The sequence below is a fragment of the Diplotaxodon limnothrissa genome, linkage group LG19, assembly GCF_057381915.1.
Source record: "Diplotaxodon limnothrissa isolate DT_005_m linkage group LG19, D_limnothrissa_male_GT1.1, whole genome shotgun sequence".
Lineage (NCBI taxonomy): Eukaryota > Metazoa > Chordata > Actinopteri > Cichliformes > Cichlidae > Diplotaxodon > Diplotaxodon limnothrissa.
In genome coordinates, this window is record NC_140614.1 from 12,503,325 (window position 1) to 12,525,923 (window position 22,599).

The 22,599-nt window shown below is 43.0% G+C and overlaps 1 protein-coding gene across 3 annotated transcripts in view; it reads right to left on the reverse strand.

The window, feature by feature from the left end:
* Nucleotides 1-7,378: 7,378 nt before the first annotated feature.
* The window catches only part of col12a1a (collagen, type XII, alpha 1a), a 50,186-nt gene continuing 34,965 nt past the window's right edge, over nt 7,379-22,599 (reverse strand). For 2 of the 3 annotated variants that reach the window (XM_085342603.1, XM_085342602.1), the window contains 24 exons: nt 22,458-22,532; nt 22,241-22,380; nt 22,008-22,131; nt 21,765-21,908; nt 21,378-21,542; nt 21,108-21,146; nt 20,848-20,986; nt 20,126-20,268; nt 19,659-19,768; nt 15,683-15,841; nt 15,388-15,465; nt 14,606-14,692; nt 14,099-14,152; nt 13,703-13,798; nt 13,299-13,352; nt 12,341-12,394; nt 12,030-12,083; nt 11,439-11,510; nt 11,322-11,357; nt 11,178-11,244; nt 10,906-11,088; nt 10,661-10,738; nt 9,417-9,587; nt 7,379-8,166 (listed from right to left, as the gene is read on the reverse strand). In XM_085342603.1, coding sequence (XP_085198729.1) covers nt 8,039-8,166; nt 9,417-9,587; nt 10,661-10,738; nt 10,906-11,088; nt 11,178-11,244; nt 11,322-11,357; nt 11,439-11,510; nt 12,030-12,083; nt 12,341-12,394; nt 13,299-13,352; nt 13,703-13,798; nt 14,099-14,152; nt 14,606-14,692; nt 15,388-15,465; nt 15,683-15,841; nt 19,659-19,768; nt 20,126-20,268; nt 20,848-20,986; nt 21,108-21,146; nt 21,378-21,542; nt 21,765-21,908; nt 22,008-22,131; nt 22,241-22,380; nt 22,458-22,532 — 2,450 coding nt within the window. In that variant the 3' untranslated portion in view covers nt 7,379-8,038. Of the gene's footprint in view, nt 9,011-9,416; nt 9,588-10,660; nt 10,739-10,905; nt 11,089-11,177; nt 11,245-11,321; nt 11,358-11,438; nt 11,511-12,029; nt 12,084-12,340; nt 12,395-13,298; nt 13,353-13,702; nt 13,799-14,098; nt 14,153-14,605; nt 14,693-15,387; nt 15,466-15,682; nt 15,842-19,658; nt 19,769-20,125; nt 20,269-20,847; nt 20,987-21,107; nt 21,147-21,377; nt 21,543-21,764; nt 21,909-22,007; nt 22,132-22,240; nt 22,381-22,457; nt 22,533-22,599 lie in introns of all 3 variants that reach the window. The other variant, XM_085342604.1, reaches the window with a different exon arrangement.

The following is a 22,599-nucleotide window of genomic DNA, read 5'->3' on the forward strand; positions in this document are numbered from 1 at the left end:
GTATAAATAAAATTCAGTTGAACTGAATTGACTGTATTCATTTCCCACATTCTTCAGTAAGTAACATTTGTAACTTAATCAATACAGTCTGACACAGAAGAAATGTTCCCATAAAATCTTTCACACCTCATCTTTGACTTCATCTTGACATGCAGCTGTCTTTGGACATCTGATGTCTTTAGTGAAAAATGCTAACAACACTCACTGTGCGCAGCCACTGTGGGGTTACACATCGCTTCGCTTGCAGTGCTGTTAGATTTCACTGGACTGAATGTGCTGGGGGAGAAAAAAGGCTGAAATACATCAGCTCTGATTGAAGCAGATGAATCATGTCACAGGATGAGGTACTTATCCAAAGTCATTACTCATAGCTACCCAGGAGCATTTAAACCGCTCTTCGAGGATGGGAAGAAACATGTCAGGTATTGACGTCAGTTGAGTTAATTGGGTTATAAATGGTTTCGTGCACACCTATGCACTTGGATGATCCAAAGATATAGCAGGATTGGGATTTATGTCTTCAGCTGTATGCCCATAGCACTCAACAACTGTCTAACCCTTTGATGATCATTAAGGCCTCAGTCACAACCCCAAAGTGTCTGAGACCACCCTCAGGTCTTCATAAATATACCATCACGTCTCACTCTGCTTAAAGGTCAGACTTCTTGCACATCCTTTTCTGGGATCGGCAGAGGAATCAAAACACTTGTTGGCTCCCGACCCGTGATCTCCGCAGCTGTGCTCTACGTTGTGTTGCAGGAAGCAGCACATGCAGAGCAGTGACCCGGGTGGGGGACGTCTGCTGAATCGCCTTCCTTGCAAAACAGACAAGTTGCCCAGCATGGAAAAATTTGGACCTTTTCTATTGCATTGGAAGTGACATATATTTGACAGAAAAAGACATTCATGATCAGACTGGAGGTGAAACAAAAGTCGGGGGATCACCTGATGGATACTCCAAGACTAATGACAGTAGCTTTACCTGAAATCCTTTCAGAAGGAGTACAGAAGTTTTTGGCCGTGTGCATAGCAGTGAACTGACCCTCTGTTGGGACTAGCAGGGACTAAAACACTAAACACACTGAGCAGAAGAATCAGAGCTGAACAGTGACTGGGTGTCGATGCTGAGACAGGTTATATAACAAGTGTTAGAGAAAGCAGTGTTTGTCATTAGGATTTAAGTGATTAACTGGGACTATTTTCTCTTTAAGTTGTAGTTCTTTGGTTCTTGTCTGTGGGAAAGAATTCACAAACAAAGACCTTTTTTAAAAAAAAACAAGGTCAGCGGGAGAACTGTTGGCGCTCCCTTTCCCTTCCCATATTCAAAGAGGAGCAGTGCTCAACTGTTGCTTTTGGCATCTCAGTCAGTCAAAACCTTCTGTCTGTATGTTCTCTGAATATTTGCTCTTTTAGGAGTCAACATCCCCCCCATCCCCTTCAAGTTCAAAAGGACTACTCCGTTCCTCCCTCAGGTTTTGGTTGGAAAACCGCGAATCAAGGGCCGTCCGTTATAATGGGTGGCTGCTCAAGGGTGAAGCAATTCCTATACATTTGTGTGATTGTATCTTTATTTATTTCAGACATAATAAAACAAACAAAAAAAAACCAATATATACTCGTCTACATGTATTTTCATTTACGAATATGAATATATGTGTAGATATACACACACACACACACGTATTTGTACAGACAAACAAGAAAAATATAATAAAATAAAACACATTCGTCTAACATGAGATAACAGTTGTCTGGTCTGAAATGTGGTTCTCTTTGAAACCACATTAAAGCCAAGCTAACGTTCTGGGCTTAGAAAGTCTGTGATGAGATGATACAATTTACAGTAAGCCCATGAGTAAATAGCTTTGCTTGTATTCTAGAGAGCTTTGAAAGGATGTTTATAAATCCATATATATCCATAATAATAAATTATTCTGTTGCATTTTCTTGGAAAGTTGGACTGCCACACAGTCTGAATGCTGGTTCATGTTCACAAAGCTAATAATACCTTATAATTTAGTGGGAAGGTTAAAAAAAAAAAAAAAAACTAACTAAAGAAAACCTTTTTAGTAATACAGCATTCAATGAAAAGCTTTATTATTGGTCTCTAAGCATCCATACTGGTCAGTCCCTCCCAGAAATGGTGAGCTTTGCAACCTCACTATTTCTGTAATACATAGATGCCACAGAGCAGCTTCTGTGTCCCGAGCATGGATCCTAAATGTCTGGAGTCCAAAAAAGGTTTCACAGCATTATTCATGAAACCAGTAACCCCCTCATGTCCCACTGATGGAAGGATTGGCATCCTAGCAAAGACAGCTCTCAAAAGGGTAGAAGTGTTTTCATTACAGGATAAACGAGACAATGTTACCACCCTGCTGAAGTGTCCAAGAGCAAGGCAGGGCTTTATATACACCTCACTGACATCTGACACATGAACGGCACCACAACTGATGATTATTGAGACTACAAAGGTTAGGAAACCTCCTTTTAATGTTTAGCAGTGTCTGTTTTAATACATAGTGGTACACAGTACGTATGCACAACTATTAGTTGTAGGCATGTTATGGAGCACGGAGTGAAAAGCACTAGTGGACCAGAACAACGAAGCTCACTACAGTAGAAGAAAAATAGCTCTTAATGGCGCTCAGCATTTGCTCTCTGTGCACTGACTTGATTGTTGATTGAATACAAACGTAATAAAAAGGTGTTGATTGATAACAGTGTTCCGAATCACAGGTGGTGGTTGTCACCATTTCCCGGTTCAGTCAAAACGGCAGTAATTGAAATTTGGCAGAATATCTCAGTTCCGGGATTGGCCCATCCTTTCATGTGCATGCTTGGAGCATGCAGCAAAACTAGCCAGGTATCTGGGCTAGCATTGATCTCTCTTATCTGCCGATCACAGTGATTAATATCATCACACGGCGTGCAGATCAATGCTTAAAGCCTGATTTTAATAAAAAATTTAAATGGCCCATATGTTTCCACCTTCCACTGCATGTGATTTCCATTATTTAGCTGTCAACCCAGAAATTCATCTCATGCTATCACAGCAACCCTAAAAGTCCTCATAAAATTCTACTTTTCAGTCACTGATGACGACTTTTCGATAAGAGATTCCTTTCTTATTGTGATGATGTTAAATGCTCATAAAATGCTGTGATTAACGCCATGAAATGAAGAAGTTGACACGTCTCTGCAGCGTTCTGTAACGTTTTACTCCCACAGCTCTGTTATAAATCAACAGGGTCGAGTGGCTTTGGTGGGTTTTTCTTTCTCTAAAGCCAGTCTGTATTTTTGTTGTATTTTAGTGTGCCAGTGCTGATGGAACACAGCTCACAGGAATTTGACGCTGCCATATTGGACCATTGTGAGAAGAACATCAAAGCATTTTTTTTAAATAAGCAAAACATATCTTTATGTAACATCAATGTCTCCTCGTGACACCCAACATTTATTACATTTATGGAGCATATGGTGAGAGTTTGGCTTCTTCTCTTCTTGCTGAGAGTTAGATGAGAAAGTTGGTATCACTGTCATGTCGGAACAGACAGGAAATGAGAGAAAATGAGTGACTCACAGGTGCCGGCACCTTTTGATGTCATTTTCTAGCTTTTACATCTGATTGACACATTTGGATTGGATAGTCCTCTTTTGTGACTCTAATAATGGCCATACTTTACAAATTAACTTCCCATTTTATTCACATTGACTTGAAACTATCGGCTGAGGTCACAGAGCAGAGCGGGAGCCGAGGGCTGTTTTCCCGTAGACTTCTGTACAAATGGAAGTTTTTTTACGACCAGATGAGTCGCCCTTGACTGTCCATTAAAAATGCAGGTTTGAGCACCAGTTCAGCTCGCTGGTCTGCCTTATGTCTAAAATGTAGCAGCCTCGCTTTGAGTCTGAGAATAAATCTTTTTAAAAATGCAGGTTTACGTCACTGACTGCAGACTGTTGGCCTTTTATGCAGTTTATAGTTTAAACTCTTGTTTTGATTGTCTGCACTTTAAGGCTAATTCTTTCTTTTATTGACTTAGCTTCACAGTGATGGGAACATGTTAAATGTGGAGGGAGGGGGGACTGTTACTGGGAATGGAACATTGTAACTTTGTATCTAAATTTTGGTTTTGTTTTAGCAAATCTAATCAGAAGCTGACCAATTAAGAATATTAATGAAGCCATAAAACGCAGCCATGAATGAAATTCTAAGCACCCACATTAGGCCCCACCTTCAGAGATTGACAGACCACGTGACTTTCGCGCATTGCATGCCGGGAACTCGTGGCAAAACAATCCAAGTACCGCATCAAATGCAAGCATTTGCAGCACCGCAAAACTTTCATTCTCCGGTTCCAATGAATTCTTGGTTTTTCTTTGTCCCCCCAAAAAGTTATGTACAAAACGAAGGAGAACAATGCCGGTCCGTACAAAGACAGACTCGACGAAAAGTCAAAGAAAAGATACGAGGAAAAAAAATCCTCGTATCTTTTGTGAAAGGGTTAGACCCTTACGAGCACACAGAGTGGACAAAATACTGTGGCGAGCTCAGACAAGGAGGAGACGGAGGTATCGTTTGGTCTTGCTTCCCGTGAGTTAGCCAGGGAGCACAGCCGTTTATTGACATCTGCAGAAGAACACTGCTGCTAGCTAACTGCTCAGCGCGGCAACAACACAGCAACAACAACACACAGGGCGCCCTCTGACCCCGGAAGGACACACCGCCGCAGCGAGAGGGCGTCACCCGTCACTATGGCAACATAAACAAAACATAACTGTACAAACAGAACCCTGAACAGCCCTGACCCGCTACAATACGTTAGCGTGCTGCCCAACTTTCACCACGCTCATATTTATAATTATACGGTTCTTGGAGTGAGTGCATACACTCATGAAGTTTAGTAACTTCAGGTCACTGCAACAAGCCCAGGTACAGTTTACCGACGGATGGGTACAGGACCTTGAAATGCACCGTGTAGATCGAAAGACCATCGTATGAACAAAGGTAAGTTTACCAGTCTCACAAATCGTCTTCATAAATACACATTCGCTAACAGTTTATTAATAGGACCTTTGAGCTCAACGGTAATTAATTAGTAGTGGAAATAATTTCTGGTAGCGTTACAGAAATGTAGCAGTGACAATAATACTGCATGCTGTAATCGTACTGGGCAATTAGTGATACAAAAAAAACCTGTTTTATCCTGTGAATAAAAGTATATGTTTTTGTCAATGTACCATGGTAATAACAGAAGCGAAACACAATATTCTGTCAGGACAATTCACTATTTATGCACAATAAACAAAGGAGCGACAATTTCTGTTCAGTGCCAGACTTGCTTGTAACCTATATCACCAATTATGTTAAGAAAAATGACGTATTAACTACAACAAAACACTGACCTTTGTGGGAATGCTTGGAGCAGACTAACATGTGAGCTGGAGTGTTCTGGGACGTTATATTTTGTCTTTGAATGGCTGCAATCCAGGCCATCCGTCGCCTCTTTGTTACTTCGGAAACATGGCTCGAACAATATCTCTTCCACGACGTAATCCGATAACAACCGATCTCTTTACCCGTCGGCTTCCCGTGGCTGTCATGCGACCGGCTATTGCAGTCAAGAATACAACAGCTTCTTGCCATTTTTTGTTTCTTTTTATCGCTGTGTAACTGATTTCAATTGAAAGCCTGCGTGCGCTAGTACCTCTTGCCACGAGTTCCCAGAATTCTTTGCGGTTTTACCCCTGAATGACGTCACATTTTCAATCTCTATGGTAAAACTTGTTTTGGAGATGAAGTATCAGAATTTCAGGAGCAGGACCTCCAAACATGCTCCTTCCAGTTCTCATCTTTTTTGTTCCCCAGTTCTACAAGCTGTTTGTTCTCATTCACGTGCCCCACCCTCCCTCCACTTATCAATTGTTTAACTTCTTCACTTGTATTTATAACACGGGGATCTGCCAGGCCCGGGAGCCCCTTCGAGGCCTTCCCCAAACCGCAGCTCAATTCACATCCAAGCCTTTCAGCTTACCTACTAAAACGCTGTCAAACCTAAAGTGAGGACGTGAAGTGTTCAGATGAACAGATATGTTTTAAAGAGCTTGGAGAGCGTATGAGAAGTCTCAGCTTTGCTGTTCATCCTTTCAGCAAATATGTACATTTTCCAAAACCTTTTCCCTGAAGTCATAAAATGCTACATAAGATTACAAATATTTCTTCCCACTGTAGCCGAAAAAGTGCTTTGTTTGCTGTTTTTCAAGAGGACATCCAGAGATAAAACAGAAGTGCGTAACAACCGCTAGAACAGCCCACTTGAAACTCTGGCCACAAAGTGAACACAGATGGACGCTGGATTGCCATCAAACTCAACCAGACCAGGTGGATTACAGTGAGGCATCAGTAAGTTTGGGGGGAAACGCGGTATCGTTTGGATGTGGTGGAAAAATGGGGGCAAATGTAGCCTCAGAGTTTGCTTGGACGGTGTCGTCGAATGATGTTGAGATGATAATGTGTTTGCTGTATGTTGAAACGCAGTGTGAACTCTGTATGGCGTAAAAACAGGTGTGGATACATTTCCATATGTCGCAGTAAACATGTCTGTAAGTACTATAAAATAAAAAGGGGAGGGGCTTAATAGAGAAATCATGTGATAACTAAAGCAGTGAGAACCATCAGCTGTGGGTCCTTTCACTTAAGCCTTTGTGTAACATGTAGCAGCTGTTTTACACCTTCATGCACTTATCATCAGGAAATAAAGGTAAGACACATCCAGAGTGGAATGTTTCCACGTTTGTGTTGCCGAGCTTGACCTCGGGACATTACTCGCAGCTCTTATCTGTGGCATTTGTGCAGAACCCCTCCTCAGACATGCTTTCCCTTTATCACAACAAACAGAAACTTGTCAGTTGTTGCTTACCTCATACGTCTCTTATTTCACCATTAGACATGCTTGAAGGGCATAAATCTTTGGGTTTTTCCAGTGCTGGTATTGGCCCAGTTACCACTACATTGTTTCCTTATGGATCTCTAAGCTTAATTGTTGCAGTCTGATAGGATAAAAGCCAAGCGGTTTCATGTCAAAGACTGTGAAGTAGCTCAGAAGTTGAGAAAGCTCTTTCTTTCTTTCTCTTCTCGTTGTCTTGACAGGCTCAAAATATCTTTAGCTGTCAAAATAAATAAAGTTTTCCACTTCAAAGTCTTTTCCTGAAAGTCTCATGTTGAGGAAAAACAGGTTCTGTCGCTCAAATAAACATCTAGAGGAATTTCGAACAGACAGCAGCTGCGGCTCAGACCTTTGACGTTTCTGACTCAAAGTTCAGTTTATAGAAAAACGATAAGAAAGCTCAAACAACTGTTACATTTTCAGTAGTTTTATTGAAAAATGCCTCTTTCGTTTCAGAAATAAATAAGAAAATAAGGCTGTGTGGAATTCACAAAATGTGCAGTTAAAACATGAAAATAGCAATCCTATGTCCATAGTCTTGCAACCAAATTGAAACTGCATCGATAGGAAATGACAACTATATTCTGCCTTAGAAATCCTCAGTAAATATACAGCACAATTATGCAATTCCACCTTTGGTAAGAAAACAAAATATTTAAAAAGAAATGCTGCTTGTTACAAAGAGTCAGAATATCAGCGGGTTTACAAATTGGTCACAATGTCACAGGGGCGATGTTTTTTAACTGAAACGGCAGTACTTACTGAAAACGACATGGGTAGATGGAAAGTGTTCAAAACATACACGATGTACATCTCTGGACGGGATTTTACACGATTAGTGCACTGAAGCCCGATTAACACTTGCGGTTATATTACAAGCAGACACTTGGCAAGCACACAGGTTTGTAACATGTACATTTGTATTCATCTTCCTAAAGTTTGTCACATCAAAAAAAAAAATATATGTTCATTATAGCCAGGGGTATCAAACCCATATAAGTACTAGTTTTGCTCTGGATATCGCTTCATCCTCACTTAAGTGTTCCTGTAAGTTATTCAATAGTAGACTTTCTGACCGCTCCTTAACGTAGCTATGATGCTAGTGTTTCTGTATTGTCCTGTGGTAGCGATCGCTTTCCTCTGGGGTTTCGTGTCTCAAACTCTCCAGCTGGCTCCACAGGTATATTCACTACTTCGGGTTCAGGTGGGTACTGGTTGGCTAGAAACATATTGAGGATGGCCAATCAAAAAACGGGCTGCTTCTGCAACTTTTCACATGCACAATTTTAAATTATATTGCACTGTGGACTTTAAAAAATGCCCTGTGTCAAACTGCTTCTCTCTAAAGTAACAAAAAGAAGTTTTAAAAGCTGTGATGACATTTACAATAAAACCCAACAAGATATTGAATAAAAAAGACATAGTAACATAACCAGCTGATACTATAAAAGACAAATGGAAATAGCAGGAAAGCAACATTTAGCACCATTTTCACCAATGTACACAAAGAGCACGATGATTAAAAAGTACAAATGAAACATGCTTCAGTCTGGACCAGAGCTGTTTAGGGCACTCAGGCGTCATAAACAGGGGTTATGCTGATGTAAGTAAGCAGAGGGTTACAAGGCACGAGCTCAATACAGATGTTAACTTGATTTTTAGTGAAATGTCTCGTTTCATACAATCATTTACAAGGCAAAACATTAGTTTTATTTACACGTGTCACCTCTACATTAACGCTCCTCTATGTTAGTACTTGTTTTGGGTGGTATTTGTACATGCTCCTTCCTCTGTAGAAGTGCTCAGTCTCTGCTTTCTATCTCCCAACGGTTTGTGGTTCAAGATGCAAACAGACCAGCAGGTTGCCATCACCGTAGCTTGTAGCTGTGAGATGATGTTAGTCCGCTCCATTCGTGTTTTTTTTTTTTTCTTTTTAAATGTTCAATAATCATGTCCGTGGCGATTTATCCTTACATGCCCCATAGCAAACGGCCAAACATCTCAGAAACGGGACTTCAAAGTGTAAGCAGCACAGTTGACTTAGAACGTTTACTATGCAAAACCTGAAAATAGTTCAAACAAGGTGTGAGTTTTCAGTGGAACAAAGTAAAAAGCATCTCATTTGACCAATAGCTAGAATGCTTTACATGCCAGTTTCAAACCTGGACATTAAATGTATGGAGGTATTTAAATATACAAGTTACAAATTATTTGACCGCTTCTTCAAAAGTTGCTATTTTTGAAAATTTGTCACACGCAAACCAACAAAGCTCAACAGAGCAGCATGAGTAACTGAAAACGAATCCCAGGGAACAAAACTAATAGTTTTATTCCGATATCAACACTCTGCTGCATTCATACCTCCATCCATTGAATTTGTCCAATGAGCTGCCAGTCTAATAATCGTGCATACACTTGGAGTTTCCTCTGATGTAGCACCATGCAGGACCTACAGCGCATCAAGCGTACCTGTGTAACCTTGTCCGTTGTAAGGAATGCCAACACACTGAGAGGAGTCGCAGTACCCAGGTGGTCCCGGTGGTCCCCTCACGCCTGGAGTGCCCTGACGACCTGGAGGGCCACGAGGCCCAGCGGAGCCAGAAGGCCCCGGGGATCCGGTTCGTGACTCTCCGGGTGGCCCTGCAAATGGGAGCGAGAAGGCGAGTGAAGCCAACCTGAGCAGGGAGTCTCTACAGCTAAGCACAAAACCCCACTGACATCATCCGCAACCCGTCTGTGGAAACGGTGGGGGTTCACAGGGCAGCAGAACTGTAATTTCAACTTTTCAGTGGCTCAATTAAAGAGAGGGATGCAGTCTGGGCTGTTTGGAATCACCCCGGCCCCGTCTGTCTAGACAGCAAAACTCACGGTGGAATTTTCCCCCCTCTTTTTTCTCTCCTTTAAGTGAGCCCATGTGTTGTCAATGAAGCCACTAAAGAAAGCTCATTGTACAACAATCTGACCCCCCCACTCACACCCACACACATACACAGTGCGTGTGAGTCATCAGCGTGGACTTCCTAGTTGTTTCTCAATTCATTCACAGAAACAGAGATGTCAGTGTTCGGTGTGGGGTAGACATCAATAGGAGGTTCCTGTTGTTGAGGAATCACTTCCCAAGGGAACGGAAACTTTCTCGAGCACTTTTATAAGCCGCACACCAGATCTCATTTTCACCTAAAGAAAACTACAAGCTCATTCAAACTAATGACATTTTCTCTTTTTCTTGAACTGCAACACGGTCTAAAGACGTCCTGGGTGCTGTCTGAACATCACATGTGGAAATTCTTTTTCCATTTACCGTGGGTGTCTTTGTAGATGTCTAATATGCACACATCACATAAATCTTTAAGAAAGGAAAGAATTGGGAAAATGTTTGGGGCCTCTCCAAAAAATTTATGTAGCGCAGCTGCCCAAACCAAAGATCCTGAGCCACAGTTACTGTAGGTAAATTTCAGCCTCTTGCTGAAATGTGTCGTTTTAATGGGGCCAGTGGGAGTACTCGGTCCTAGAAAGGTCCACCAAGAAGGTTGGAAAAGGCTGTCACGGCGAAACTGTGTTAGAGTCAGGATCGAGTTATAAATTTGAACAGTGGGAGAGCAGCAGACTGTCTGCAGCTGCTGGAGAACAATGTTCAACAGAAAACAAGCTTAAAGCAGCTCGTTTTCTTCTCGCTATGGCCTACTTCACTTCAAAAAGATGAATTGTGTTACCTGGTGGTCCACTTGGACCTCTTTGTCCTCTGATACCGGTTCCTGGAGCCCCTCGCTCTCCTTTATCTCCTGGCAAACCTACAGAAACATTAAAGAGTAGAACTCACTTTCAAACAAATGAAAACAAGTTCTCATATCTGGCAAAAAGGAGAAATGTTCAGGGTGTCTATGAAACACAACTGAGGTGACTCTTGATTAAAGTGTTTGCTTGGAATTGTGGATAAACCACAGAGTTGGTATCGCACCTCTTTCTCCTTGATTTCCAGGTAAACCAGGGTTTCCAGTGAAACCAGTTCGGCCAGGCTGTCCGGGCTCTCCGCGGGATCCCGTGTTGCCAGGAGGGCCCGGAGGCCCAGGTGGTCCAGGAGTGTTGCTACGATATCCGGAAGGAATCTGGTTGAGCAGCATGTCGACTCTGCTCATCTGACCTTCAAACAAAGAGGACGCATCAAAGAGATTTAGGACAGAAATATCATTTAAGATAAATTCCCAGAGTTATATGAAACATTTGACTCACTGTTCACAAGCTGTTCACAAACTTGTCGGGCAATGGAGCGCATCATGTTCTGGGATGCAAAATCTCCCTGGAAAACAAAGATGTTGTCATGAAGCGATTGTTTCCTAAAGCGTTACAAAACAGCGATGAGAAGATGATACGCACCCTCTCTCCTTTCTCTCCTTTAAGGCCAACAGGTCCCTGTTAATGAGAGGAACAACATGAGAACAAGCGTACCACGTCCTGGACCCCTATATTTGTGCCACGTTATTCAGTACGTACTGGACTTCCTGGATCTCCTGGTTTTCCTGGTTTTCCTGTTATTCCTGGAACACCTGGATTTCCAGGATTTCCCTAAAAAAAAAAAGGAGAATTTTCAGAGAAAAGCGGTTTGTATTTGAAATGACTGCACAGTAAATGTAATCGTAACATTTAACTTCTGCTCCCTGTTAATAGCTGCATAACAAGCTTTAGGTAGGGAGCTATACTTTAGCATCTGCAGCGGGTTGGGGGGGGTGTAGGGGCACGTGGCACAAGCTGCCAAGAACAGATTGAAACACACACATGCACACAAACACACTCGCCAGCCGGTGCTAATGGCTCTTGGAGCACTCAGGATGGTATAGTACGTGTGCGTTCTATACTGGCTGGCATGGCGGCTGGATTAAGTGGATTCAGACCTCCTTAAACCACAGAAAAAGGAAATGAGATGCACGCACGAGCCTGGTAACAGTGGAGGAAGCTACAGACTACAGCCTGCTTTTCATGTGCCGTGGAGCCAGAGGAGTAATTGTTGCAGATATATCAGGAAATAAAGCACACTCCACTGAATATTTATTTGGCTCCTTTCAACACAAACAATTCCACACTCACCATGGGTCCTGGTGGGCCTCTGGGTCCAGATGGTCCCTCCTTTCCTGGTGGCCCCTAAGCAGAAACAACATACAATCACACATGGATAACACACTGGAGACCCCTGCAATACATCAAGCCTGTGTGTGTGTTTTTACATTAGGCTTATAGGCAGTGGCTCAATGGTTCTGGCTGACGTAAGTGAGAACATGGAGGCAACATCAAACATGGGGCCGTGTATAAGTGGCTGATCGCATGTAAAACATGTGCTTGAGTATTTCTAGGCTTTGAACACAGTGTGAATACAACGCATGTCCAAAGATCGATCTTACCCGCGCTCCGCTCGGTCCAACGGGGCCCAGAGGACCGCGCTGTCCAGCAGGACCCTGGGAAAAAGGCAGACACACTTCATCAAATGTGAATGATCAAGAACAGGACGTTTATAGAGCTCCCCAGTGGCCCCGCTGACCTAGAATTAACAGAAAAATCCTGCATTTTCCTCAGTGTCGAGCCAAAAACAGTACATATTTTGGTAGGAAAACCTCTCTCTTGTCTCTTGACGTAGGACATCTTGTAGAAATGTACATAGGCTGTTATAATAAGCTGTATTACGTAAGCAACGATCACAATGCTGCCAACAAGCTCTGGGACTTTCTCTCATGTCTGAATTTGCTTATTCAAGGACCAGAATGGCCAATAGTGAGGTTCTCTCCAACTGAACGGTGGGAGTTGGCTGGATGAGTGAAGCGATGATGGCTACGCAATACCAAGCCTCTCAAATCCAGAAAATTCCTAACTATTATATAAAATGGATTTGGCCTAACTTCATATTTGCTTCTGACAGTCAAAAAAAATCCGTGCAACCTCAAAGAACTCCCAAGAGTCTGCTTTTATTTTACCTTCATTTTCATCCACAAGCTCAGCAGGATGTCTTCTGCCATAAGTCAAAGATGCTCAAACTTCAGACAGAGTGCAAGTCTTTACCACGTCCCAATCATCTTCAGTTACAAGGCTGGAGAAGAACATGTTCCATTCCCCATTTCCCCTTTGGTAACATGAGCCTGCACTTCATAATAATTTAACTGCATCAGCGGCCTTCTACCGTTTGTCAATCAGTGGGCTGATCTGAGAGTGTGGGACTCCCTGAGGATGGCATGGTAAACCTCCCACTCTGAGTGTGGTTTTCATCCAGCCATATGGACTAAATCCAGGCTCCAGTAGCAACACCGCTCTCTGTGGATAGTCTCCCGTTTCCTGCTCACAAACCACAAAATAAAGAGAAGTACGTACTTGCAGACCGGGCATGCCTGGGTCTCCGGGATCTCCCTTCGGTCCTGGGCGACCCTGAAGATGGAGGATGAGAAAAGACAAGCTTGCTTTAGACTTTGGGGTTGTTTTCTTTCGGTGAACCTGTGATTGTGATTGATTTTGTGTTTTCACAAGAACATCTGCAGGTAAAAAAAAATCCTAAGCGAGCCCTCTGGTCTTTCTTCACGTCGAGGGGAGTGTGATGTGTTTTGACATTAGTTATAAATCCAACTCACTGGCAAAATGTAAACTACATCAGCTATTCATCAACTTTCACACAAACTTCACTTATCAGCACATGTGAACGGTAATTTAAAGAAAAAACAGTGATAGTGTGGAAACGTACATCTACTCAGAGGATTTCTTTGGAGTGTGGATGAACTTACTGGTTCTCCAGGCAGAGAGAGTCCGTTAGGGCCTTGTGGACCTGGTGGTCCCATCGAACCTGGAAGTCCTTGCTCACCACGTGGACCCATCGAACCCTAAAGCATTAACCGAAACATACAACGAAATGTTACACAGCCTCTGGCAACCTAAAGCAAACCTTTAACTGCACATATAGACAATGATTGCCTCGGGAAACGAGCCTTTAGGTTACCTAACATAGGCCCCTCTAACTGTAGCTGTGGAAAAACATACAGTCGATAACTGACTTCAGATGTGTGCAATTTGCAATAGCTTGCGAAATACCATGGCATCGCGAAGCATATTTATCACATATCTAACTTTACTTTAGGAGCCTCATAAAATCAAAGCCTACAGTGATGTCAAGTTTAACTTACAGGCTTGCCAGGATCTCCTCTGTCTCCTCGAGGTCCTTTGGTGCCCGGGCTTCCCTAGAAAAGTGAGGAGCCAGAAATCCGAGTGAGTGTAACAACAGGAGCAAGTTCCAAAACCCCTAAAGCCCCAAAGCCAGCGAAATCCTTGCATTGGCTTAGTGAGGTTACCAAGCCCACATATTCCAGACCTCTCCTCAAGACGTCTGTACTGCCATTTTTCCGACAGGCATTTATCTTTTGACACTTTTCCCCAAGCCCACTTTTTTTTTTTTCACATGTGCCACTTGTCTCATCCTCAAATGCTCTTTCCAGAGATTAAAAAAAACATCCTCAGTGTGTTTGAGTACAAATGTGAAGCTGTATGGTCACTGTAACAGAGAACGGTCTGGCTTTATCATCATCATCTCTGAAATATTTCTGTCTTCTGAGAAAACTGCTTTATCAGGTGAAGACACGCAGAGGAAGAGGAAGTGAAGGCAGATTAAGGGATGATGGAGGGAGTTTCTGTACCAAAGGTCCAGGAGGTCCCTGGGGGCCGATGCTGTCCTGCGTGCACGTGCAAGAGTGAGGAAGGGATGGACACTTGGCCTCATCTCTCTGAAAAGGACCAAAGTTGAGCAGAAACACACATTATTATTGCATATTTAACACCAACTGACAATCGAAGGCTTGTCTTTGAAATCTGTAGCATACAATTACACAATTAGGCAACAGTATCCCAACAAACTCTGGTCATCGTGAAGCTTCAGGACCAAACGCTGTCCACGTATGGAAATGATTGGTTGATGTGATGTGTTATATAAGACTGGAATCATTGACATGATGGATTAATATGTGATGCAAATTATACAAGAATTACTTGTAATTGCCTAAATGTGCATGCATCCGGTTTTTACCATAATGCATCAAAGTAAATGTGATTTAGTGAGTGCTTGGTGATCTAAAGGAGCGTTTGTTTTCATGTAATCGGGAGGTCATGATGGCAATAGTGCGATTAGCACAATTACACAGGATACAAGGTTCCATTGAGGCCAGCTGAGGCGCTTTCTTTTCAAACAGCACTATAGCGTTTTGCTTAATGACCACATACCAGCAAACGTAGACTTTGGGCTGTAAACCCAGGATAGTGTATACAGTCACAGTGGACCTCTGGAGATGTGTTACAGCTAACAGCAAAGATTAAAGGCTTCAGAGAGAACATGGGAAGCAAATGTGGCAGAATAGCCGAACAGTGCGCATGTATGTCAGCGGCCTTCTGGCTTGTTTACGACACGATTCTAAATTGTTCTTACTGTTGCAGGCAGGTCGCAGCATCTGTCTCGGCTGATCCAGCTCAAACTGCAGACGATATCGAACATCTGGAGCTGGAACTACACAACAGAAGAAGCGAGGCTGTTAACAAATGGCTCCTACGCTGTTAAAAGACAGACGCATTCGGTGGGAGCAGTTAAAAGTGAATTGTGCATTGGACAATTGGACAAGAAGTTTTGGATGTTCTTTCTTTGGAAATTTAAGAGATGATCTTCCAAAAGCGTTTTTCCAAACTTTTGCAGTTTTAATGAGTCCCAGCTCGTTTTTTTGACTTACTGTAGCAGACTGCCTCCTTCCACCTCCAGACTTGACCATCTTGCCAAGCACTTCATAGCCATCCAGTGTGATGTTGTTGGCCTCTTTGATGGGCTTCTCTGCCACCTCTTGGCAGTCAATGTTGAGCTTGACTTTCTCTGGAGAGACGGTGATGTGGAGCTGCAGGAGGGACGGATGAAGAGAGGGCACCATTAACATCTTTGTCTCCTCAGCTGCCAAGTTGGTTGCAACAATTATTTGGCAAATATTTCTAAGAACATTGGCGCTTCTGAAAAGCTGGTTTGGCATTTAAATCTCTTTGGCTGCCGTTTAAATATTAATCTTTTCTTTATAAGAAAGTGAAACCATGAGACTAGAAATGTTTAGTCTTTGAGCTGCTGTTTGATGCCTCCACAGATAAATGGACAGTAAAGTGGGAATATACAACACTGGCATTTCCATGTGGTATTAAAGTGCTAGTCAGTGATTGTATAACAGCACAGAGTGACAAAGTGCCAGTTTCTGAAGTTTCCTTTTCAGAGGACCCGGCTCCACATCTTGAAATAATATCTTTTGCGGTGTGCCATCAAAAGTCCTACACTTTCCATAGTTTCCCTTCAGAGTTGCACATTTTCCTCTGCCTATCAGTCAGACAAGCTTTCTTTATGTCAGGAAAAGCAAGCTACCAATTCTTTCTACAAAGCTATACCAACCACAGACTAGGCCATAGTTCTTGGCAATCAATCTTAAAATTATAGTTTACTTCCTTGGAAACAGAACAAACTATCTGGTGAGACCACATAGAGGGCTGCCGTTTATCTCCAGGTCCTGGCGTGGATATAATTCGCCACGATGCTCCTGAGGGCTTACCAAAACATGGTTGGATGGTATACTGTACATATTACCTCACTGACCAGCAAGTAAACACAGTAAAAAAAACAAAACAAAACACAGTGTCACTGGAAATTGAGGCTTCAGGAAAAATAATGACCAGCGCTCCCTCAGCTGATGGTTGCTGTTAAATGATTTTGTCCAAATGCAGCAAAGCGTTGACAGACGAACAACTTTCATTCATCAATTGTTAACACAGAGGGTTTCACTGTGCTCTGCTGTGTCAACACTCCACAGTCACAGCACATATGGTGAGATTTCAAGCTGACACCGTCGCCGCTCCAATGCACATGACATCCGAGATTTATATAATATCACATTTTGTTGCTCTAGGCTCCGTCCTCCGTCTTCCTCCATTTTTTTTCCAATCCTGAACCTCAAAAGACTCAAAGCCCTGTTAATAAACAGGTGTAAGTCTTCTCTATGAAAAAAAAAACTGAATTATCTTTAACTTTGTCGACTTTTTTGTCAGAAATGAAGATTATAAACAATTTGGCATTGGGCTCACAAAGAGCGGTACACTGGCACCGCCTTCATGAACAAAGACAACGCAAACTAAAATGTACTTTTCACTATTACAACAACTTACATGATCAAACTTTAAGCAGTGAACACGCGATTGGTCATCATGACATATGGAAAAAATCTTTGGTTACCAGCAAGGTTCCCATCAGTCAAATGTGGTGGGGGGCGGGAATTCCCCAGTGGGGCTAGTGAGTGGTTAGCATCTGCTATAGCCATCTCAGAGAGTGATCCCACATGTTTAAGTAGCAGTTGACCACGACCTCCCCAGCTTGGGTTACTCTTTATTAACTAGCCTGAAGGACACAGAAAATACTCTAGAAGCGAGTCAAAAACCTGATTACAAGACACAAAGTGCTTTCTGTCTAACATTCATGCACATCCAGACTCCACTGAAAGCATCGGGACTGGCTTGCAGACAGAGATTGATTCAGTTCCAGTTAGCAGATGATATCCTCTACCAGCTGATCCAATGAAAGCTGAGGTGTAAGGTTAGAAAGTAAGTCTTCACTAAATCTGTATTCACTCCGTATTTCAGATCTCACTGCGTTTCGCTTTTCTGCACACCCACAAAAAAACCCAACTATCATTTGTGACAGTCTCATCAGTGGTCACTCTGGCTGAGCCTGCGCACACTCATGCTGAGGTCAGTCTGTAATAGCCACAAAGTGTTGGAAAACCACTGACAACATGTAAACACACTCCACCGCAGCAGTCAGCAGCGGCATTTACTCAGCAGACCAGCAAATAAGCAGCTAGGTAGACCGCTGCAGACTCGCCAGCTCATGCAACGCACATGCACGCGCAATCGCACGCACCGAAGACTCGACCGACTGTGATGCAATTAAAATCCAATCCTGACCCAACATTTTCCAGGGTCGCATTCGTTCATGAAGTCACCCTGCAATTAGCTGTGTAGACGCTAAACGGTCAAACTAAAAAGTAATTTGCTGCAGGCTCTGATCTCTGGGCCAGTACATCACGCTGAGCTCTTTCATGTCAGGAAGTGGGGTGGCAATCTTTGATGTCAGATAAGATGTCTGTATGTCGAAAAGGGTCGTTTACTTCGATGACCTTAGAATAAATGTACAGTGTACTAAATAGAAATAGCAAATGCAATTGGTTGTGACTTGGAGTACACCGAAACCAGCTGCTTTCCCCCCGGTGATCAATTTAGCATCATAAATCTTTCCAGGTTTGTAAAATATACCGTCTTACTGTGCTGAAACAGAACAGGGGATGTTTTGAAGTCACTGATGCTTTGCACTGGCCACAAAGACAGTCCATGTCTCTATTTACCGCTTTCTGTAGCCCAGAGAAAAAGCATACGATACAAATGGTGTTTATCACAGTAGTAAGCCCGGCATGTGTTCCTAATATAGCGGCTAAACCGACGAAGGGAAAGAAACAGTCTGAAACACAATATCGCCGCTGTTGTTGATATTCTGTGTAAGATGAGAGGTTTTGGCCGATTGTTTGAAGAGTTGATGTTCACGAATCTTTAAATACGTGCCACTTTAGGAGTTCTGGCTTAATTTCTCACAGGAAATCTGGAGCAGATGATGGTTTCAAAATAAAGAAAATGTTTCATCAAGACAGTTGCAAACATCTGGATCCTGGAGCCTTAAATCCACCGCTCACTGTCCTTGCAGCATTCCGCCAATAATGTGTTTCCTTGCTTTCACAATGAGAAAAGTACACATTCCAGCCCAAATCTCCACCGATCGCACAAGCAAATTTCAGCCGATTCATCACGGGGGCTACTGATTTTTATATCTTCAGCGTTAACTTAAACTCGTCCTGAAATTTCAGCTTTTAGTTTGAAAACAGAGAACATTTAGCAGACGGGGAGGTCAGGTGAAAGACGCTTTTTCATGCACCTGCAGGAATGTCTTTTGGGGAATTAAATGAAGATGTTTCGTGTTGTTTGTGGAAAAAATGCAAGCAAGTCAACTGAACCCACATAAAAATTGATACAGCGAGGAGCAGATTGGTTTGGAATTCATCTAACAACTACCAGGAAAGCTTAGAGTATTAATGTGGTCAGACCGCCATGATTCACTCTAACAGTCTGCAGCAGAATTTCCCTCCAGCCAAAGTTTTTAAAACTTATTTATAGCCTCCACAGCCCATTTGTCATATTCACTGGCCGTGGCTTAAATTAAAGAAAGAAATATATATATATATATATATATATATATATATATATATATATATATATATATATATATATATATATATATATATATATATATATATATATATATGTGTGTGTGTAAAAAGGGGCCACTTTGGCAGCAGGTTGCCACTTTGAGATTGATAGCAGGAACCTTTTGATACGGCTACATGACCCTGAATGTTTTGTCACATCTTCGCATTAAAAGGTAATTCAGCCAAAAGAAAGGAGGCATAGAAGCCACAGAGTGTGAAAGGATGTAAAAACAGACGTGAAAAGACTGAAAACACAAAAGCCTTCAGAAAGGAGAAGCAGCGCTCAACTCACAAACAAAAGACTCCCAGTCTTTCGCATTAAAGCCAAAATGTCACTTTGCTCCTCTCTTTAAGAATCACGCCCGATGTTTACCTTGTGGAAGCTGCCATGGAAAACCCGCCTCACTTGCTGCTCGTTAAATGTGGCTCTCTGGATCTCTCCTCGGGTGTCCTTGTTGTAGAACGTGACTGTTTTGCTGGAAGCTGAAAAGAGAAGAGCCTTTGATGAATCCCTGACAGTGTGTTACAGCGCAGTGGCACGCAAAGCACAGACTATAGAGAACACATGCTCGCAGAGAGAGCAGGATAAAGGGAAGGATAAAGGGAAGGCTCGGAGGGATTAGGACAATTCCTGTGGTTATGTGCATGCACATGGTTTGAACAAGGTGCTGTTTTAAGAGTTAAAGCTCCCAGCGAAACAACAAAAAAGTCCAATTGTATTTCAAGCAGTATGTCCTGAAGCTTTGCAACTAGCACCTTTAGTGATTTATACAAAAAAACAAAGTATGATTTTAAAGAGTGTACAGCTCAGGGTAAGAATATTCAGCAGGGGAGACTTACGGTTGACCGTGACCCCGACTTCAGGGTTGTTGTTTTTGTCGGCAATCTGCCAGATATCAAAAGCTTCAGAGGGCGTGTCGGGCAAGAGGCGGAAGAGCAGGATGATGGTGTAAGAAGGGGGAAGACCATCCGGATGGATCTCCCTGTAATTGTGAAAAATCACACCCTGTGATCAGACGCTGTGCGCTCGTTACTGTAGCAGATTAATAATGATATGCATAACAAATGGTCTACTGTGTGACACAGCCGGCACATGTTTTTCCCATGGCCTTGATTAAATTGTGCACATGTTGAAAGGATTTTCTGTCTTCTTTCAGGTTGAAAGTGTTTCCACTTGTGTGCATAAGACAAATGCTGCACTCACGCACACTAAAGTCGCATCATTATAAACATATTAAGAAGACTTTTGGACACTACAGCTGTTGTGCAAGTGTTTAACAACGCCTAAATGGTGCCCAATAAAGAGACAAAGCACTTGACTCAGCGGTGATTTGTTTTCTCCTTGTAAGAAAAAGGTGGGAGGGTGGGGGTCCTGGGGATTAAAACGCTACACCCAAAATGTTCCTGCTAACACCTCATATTCTATGAGCTGCAGCAATAAACAGGCCTGAGCATCGGGGAGACCTCTGTGACTGCAGAGGCTGTTGAACTTTATTACGAATAATGAAGCGTGCAGGCGATAAGGCCAGTAACCTGCGATTATGCACACCCTCAGCTCTTACTTGGTGGGCTGGTTCAGGAAGGAATCTTTGTGCAGCCTGTAGGCGATGTAGCTGTTAAAGGAGCCCGGCTCCATGGACACACCGTTCATGGCAGCGAATGTCTTGTCTGTGATATTGAACGCCTCGAGCATCCTGAAGCCTGGAGGGGAAGAACAACGAGAGAAACCTCCTAGTGTACCACATAACAGCATTTAGCAATGTCAACAAACTCTGCAGGGATTATCTGCTGTGTACACTGCATGGTGATGTTGTGTGCTTACCAGGCGTGGTGAATCCATTGATGTAGATCAGAGGGCAAGCTGAGACACAACGAAAAGATACAATGAGTTGGAAAAACAGATTACGGCAGAAAGAATGTGATTTATATGCCTTTATATATTTCCCCAGGCAATGGATCGGTAGGAGCGTGCGACAAAGGGAGAGCTTCCCCTTAACTCCGCCGTTCACTAATCAACCTGTCTAATAAAGTTTGTCTGCGCCTGCGAGTGAAACTAAACTTTAGTTGTTGTTTTCTGATACATGAAACTTACTGGAAGTGGCTGTTTCACAAATGAAGGTGATCAGGTTGTCCTGGATTTTGGCAAAAGCGTCGTAGTCGTCTACCACAAACACGTGTCTCTCGCTGGGCTTGCTGCCGATGCTTCTCAGCTCGGTCATATCCACGTCGGCCACTCCGACCACAAACACGCTGTAGCCTGTCGGCGCAAAACACAAACACACAAAAACAAACAAAGACCATTGTTAAGTCTGCAACAAAAACCCGCTGCGGGGATTAATACAAGAGTTTATTAAACAGGCCAGAAAGTCTGGTTCAGATGAACTAAATCGACGTTCAGGAGCAAATGCTTCCCCTGTTTTACTTCTTCTATAGCACAAATGCAAACACACGAGCCAGCGATTCATATTTCCACACATACCAGAATGCTGCAGCTTCTCTGCACTCTTCTTGACCTCATCCTGGGAGCGTCCGTCCGTGACGACCACCAGCACCTTCGGGACGTTCCTCCTCATGCCGTTGTCTGAGGTGAACACCTTCTCATAGACGTGCTTCAAAGCAATGCCTGGACGAAGAAGAAAACGGGAGAAGAAGACCATCGAACCTCAAACGTTCACTACAGTCAGAACTTTAAGTTTGCAGCTTTTTTTCCCCAGAGCTTCACCTGTCTTGGTGTTGCCTCCTCTGTAGCGGACGCCCTGCAGAGCTGAGATCACGATGCCTTTGTCGTGGTAGGTGTTCAGTTTGAACTCGGTCCTGGCGTCATCGCTGTACTGCACAAATGAAACCTGTTCACCGAGAACAAAAATAAGAGGATGGTGACGACGGTGAACACAGATATTAGGAAATATGTGCATGATTTTTTTTTTTTAAGAAGCCACCGAAACATCAGCTGACCTGCATGCCTTTAGGGCTGATGACATCGAAGGCTGCAGTCATGCTTGTAACAAACTGGAGGACTTTATTGAAGCTGTCGTCTCCAATACTCCAGGAACCATCGATCAGGAAGACCAGGTCGGCCTTGGCACCTTTGCACACTGCGATGCAGGTAAAGCAACGTTAGAGGCTGATCGCGCCTGGACAAAGTAAATACATTGATTAAAGCTATCCTTACCATCTAACGCAGGTGGGACTGTTGCTGGAGGAGGAGGAGTGGGAGCCTTTGTTGGCACTGGGGTGGGTTTAACCACTGCAACGCAAGAAAGAATCGCATGTATGAATTCATCATAGCTGGTAAAATGACATCTTTGTAACAT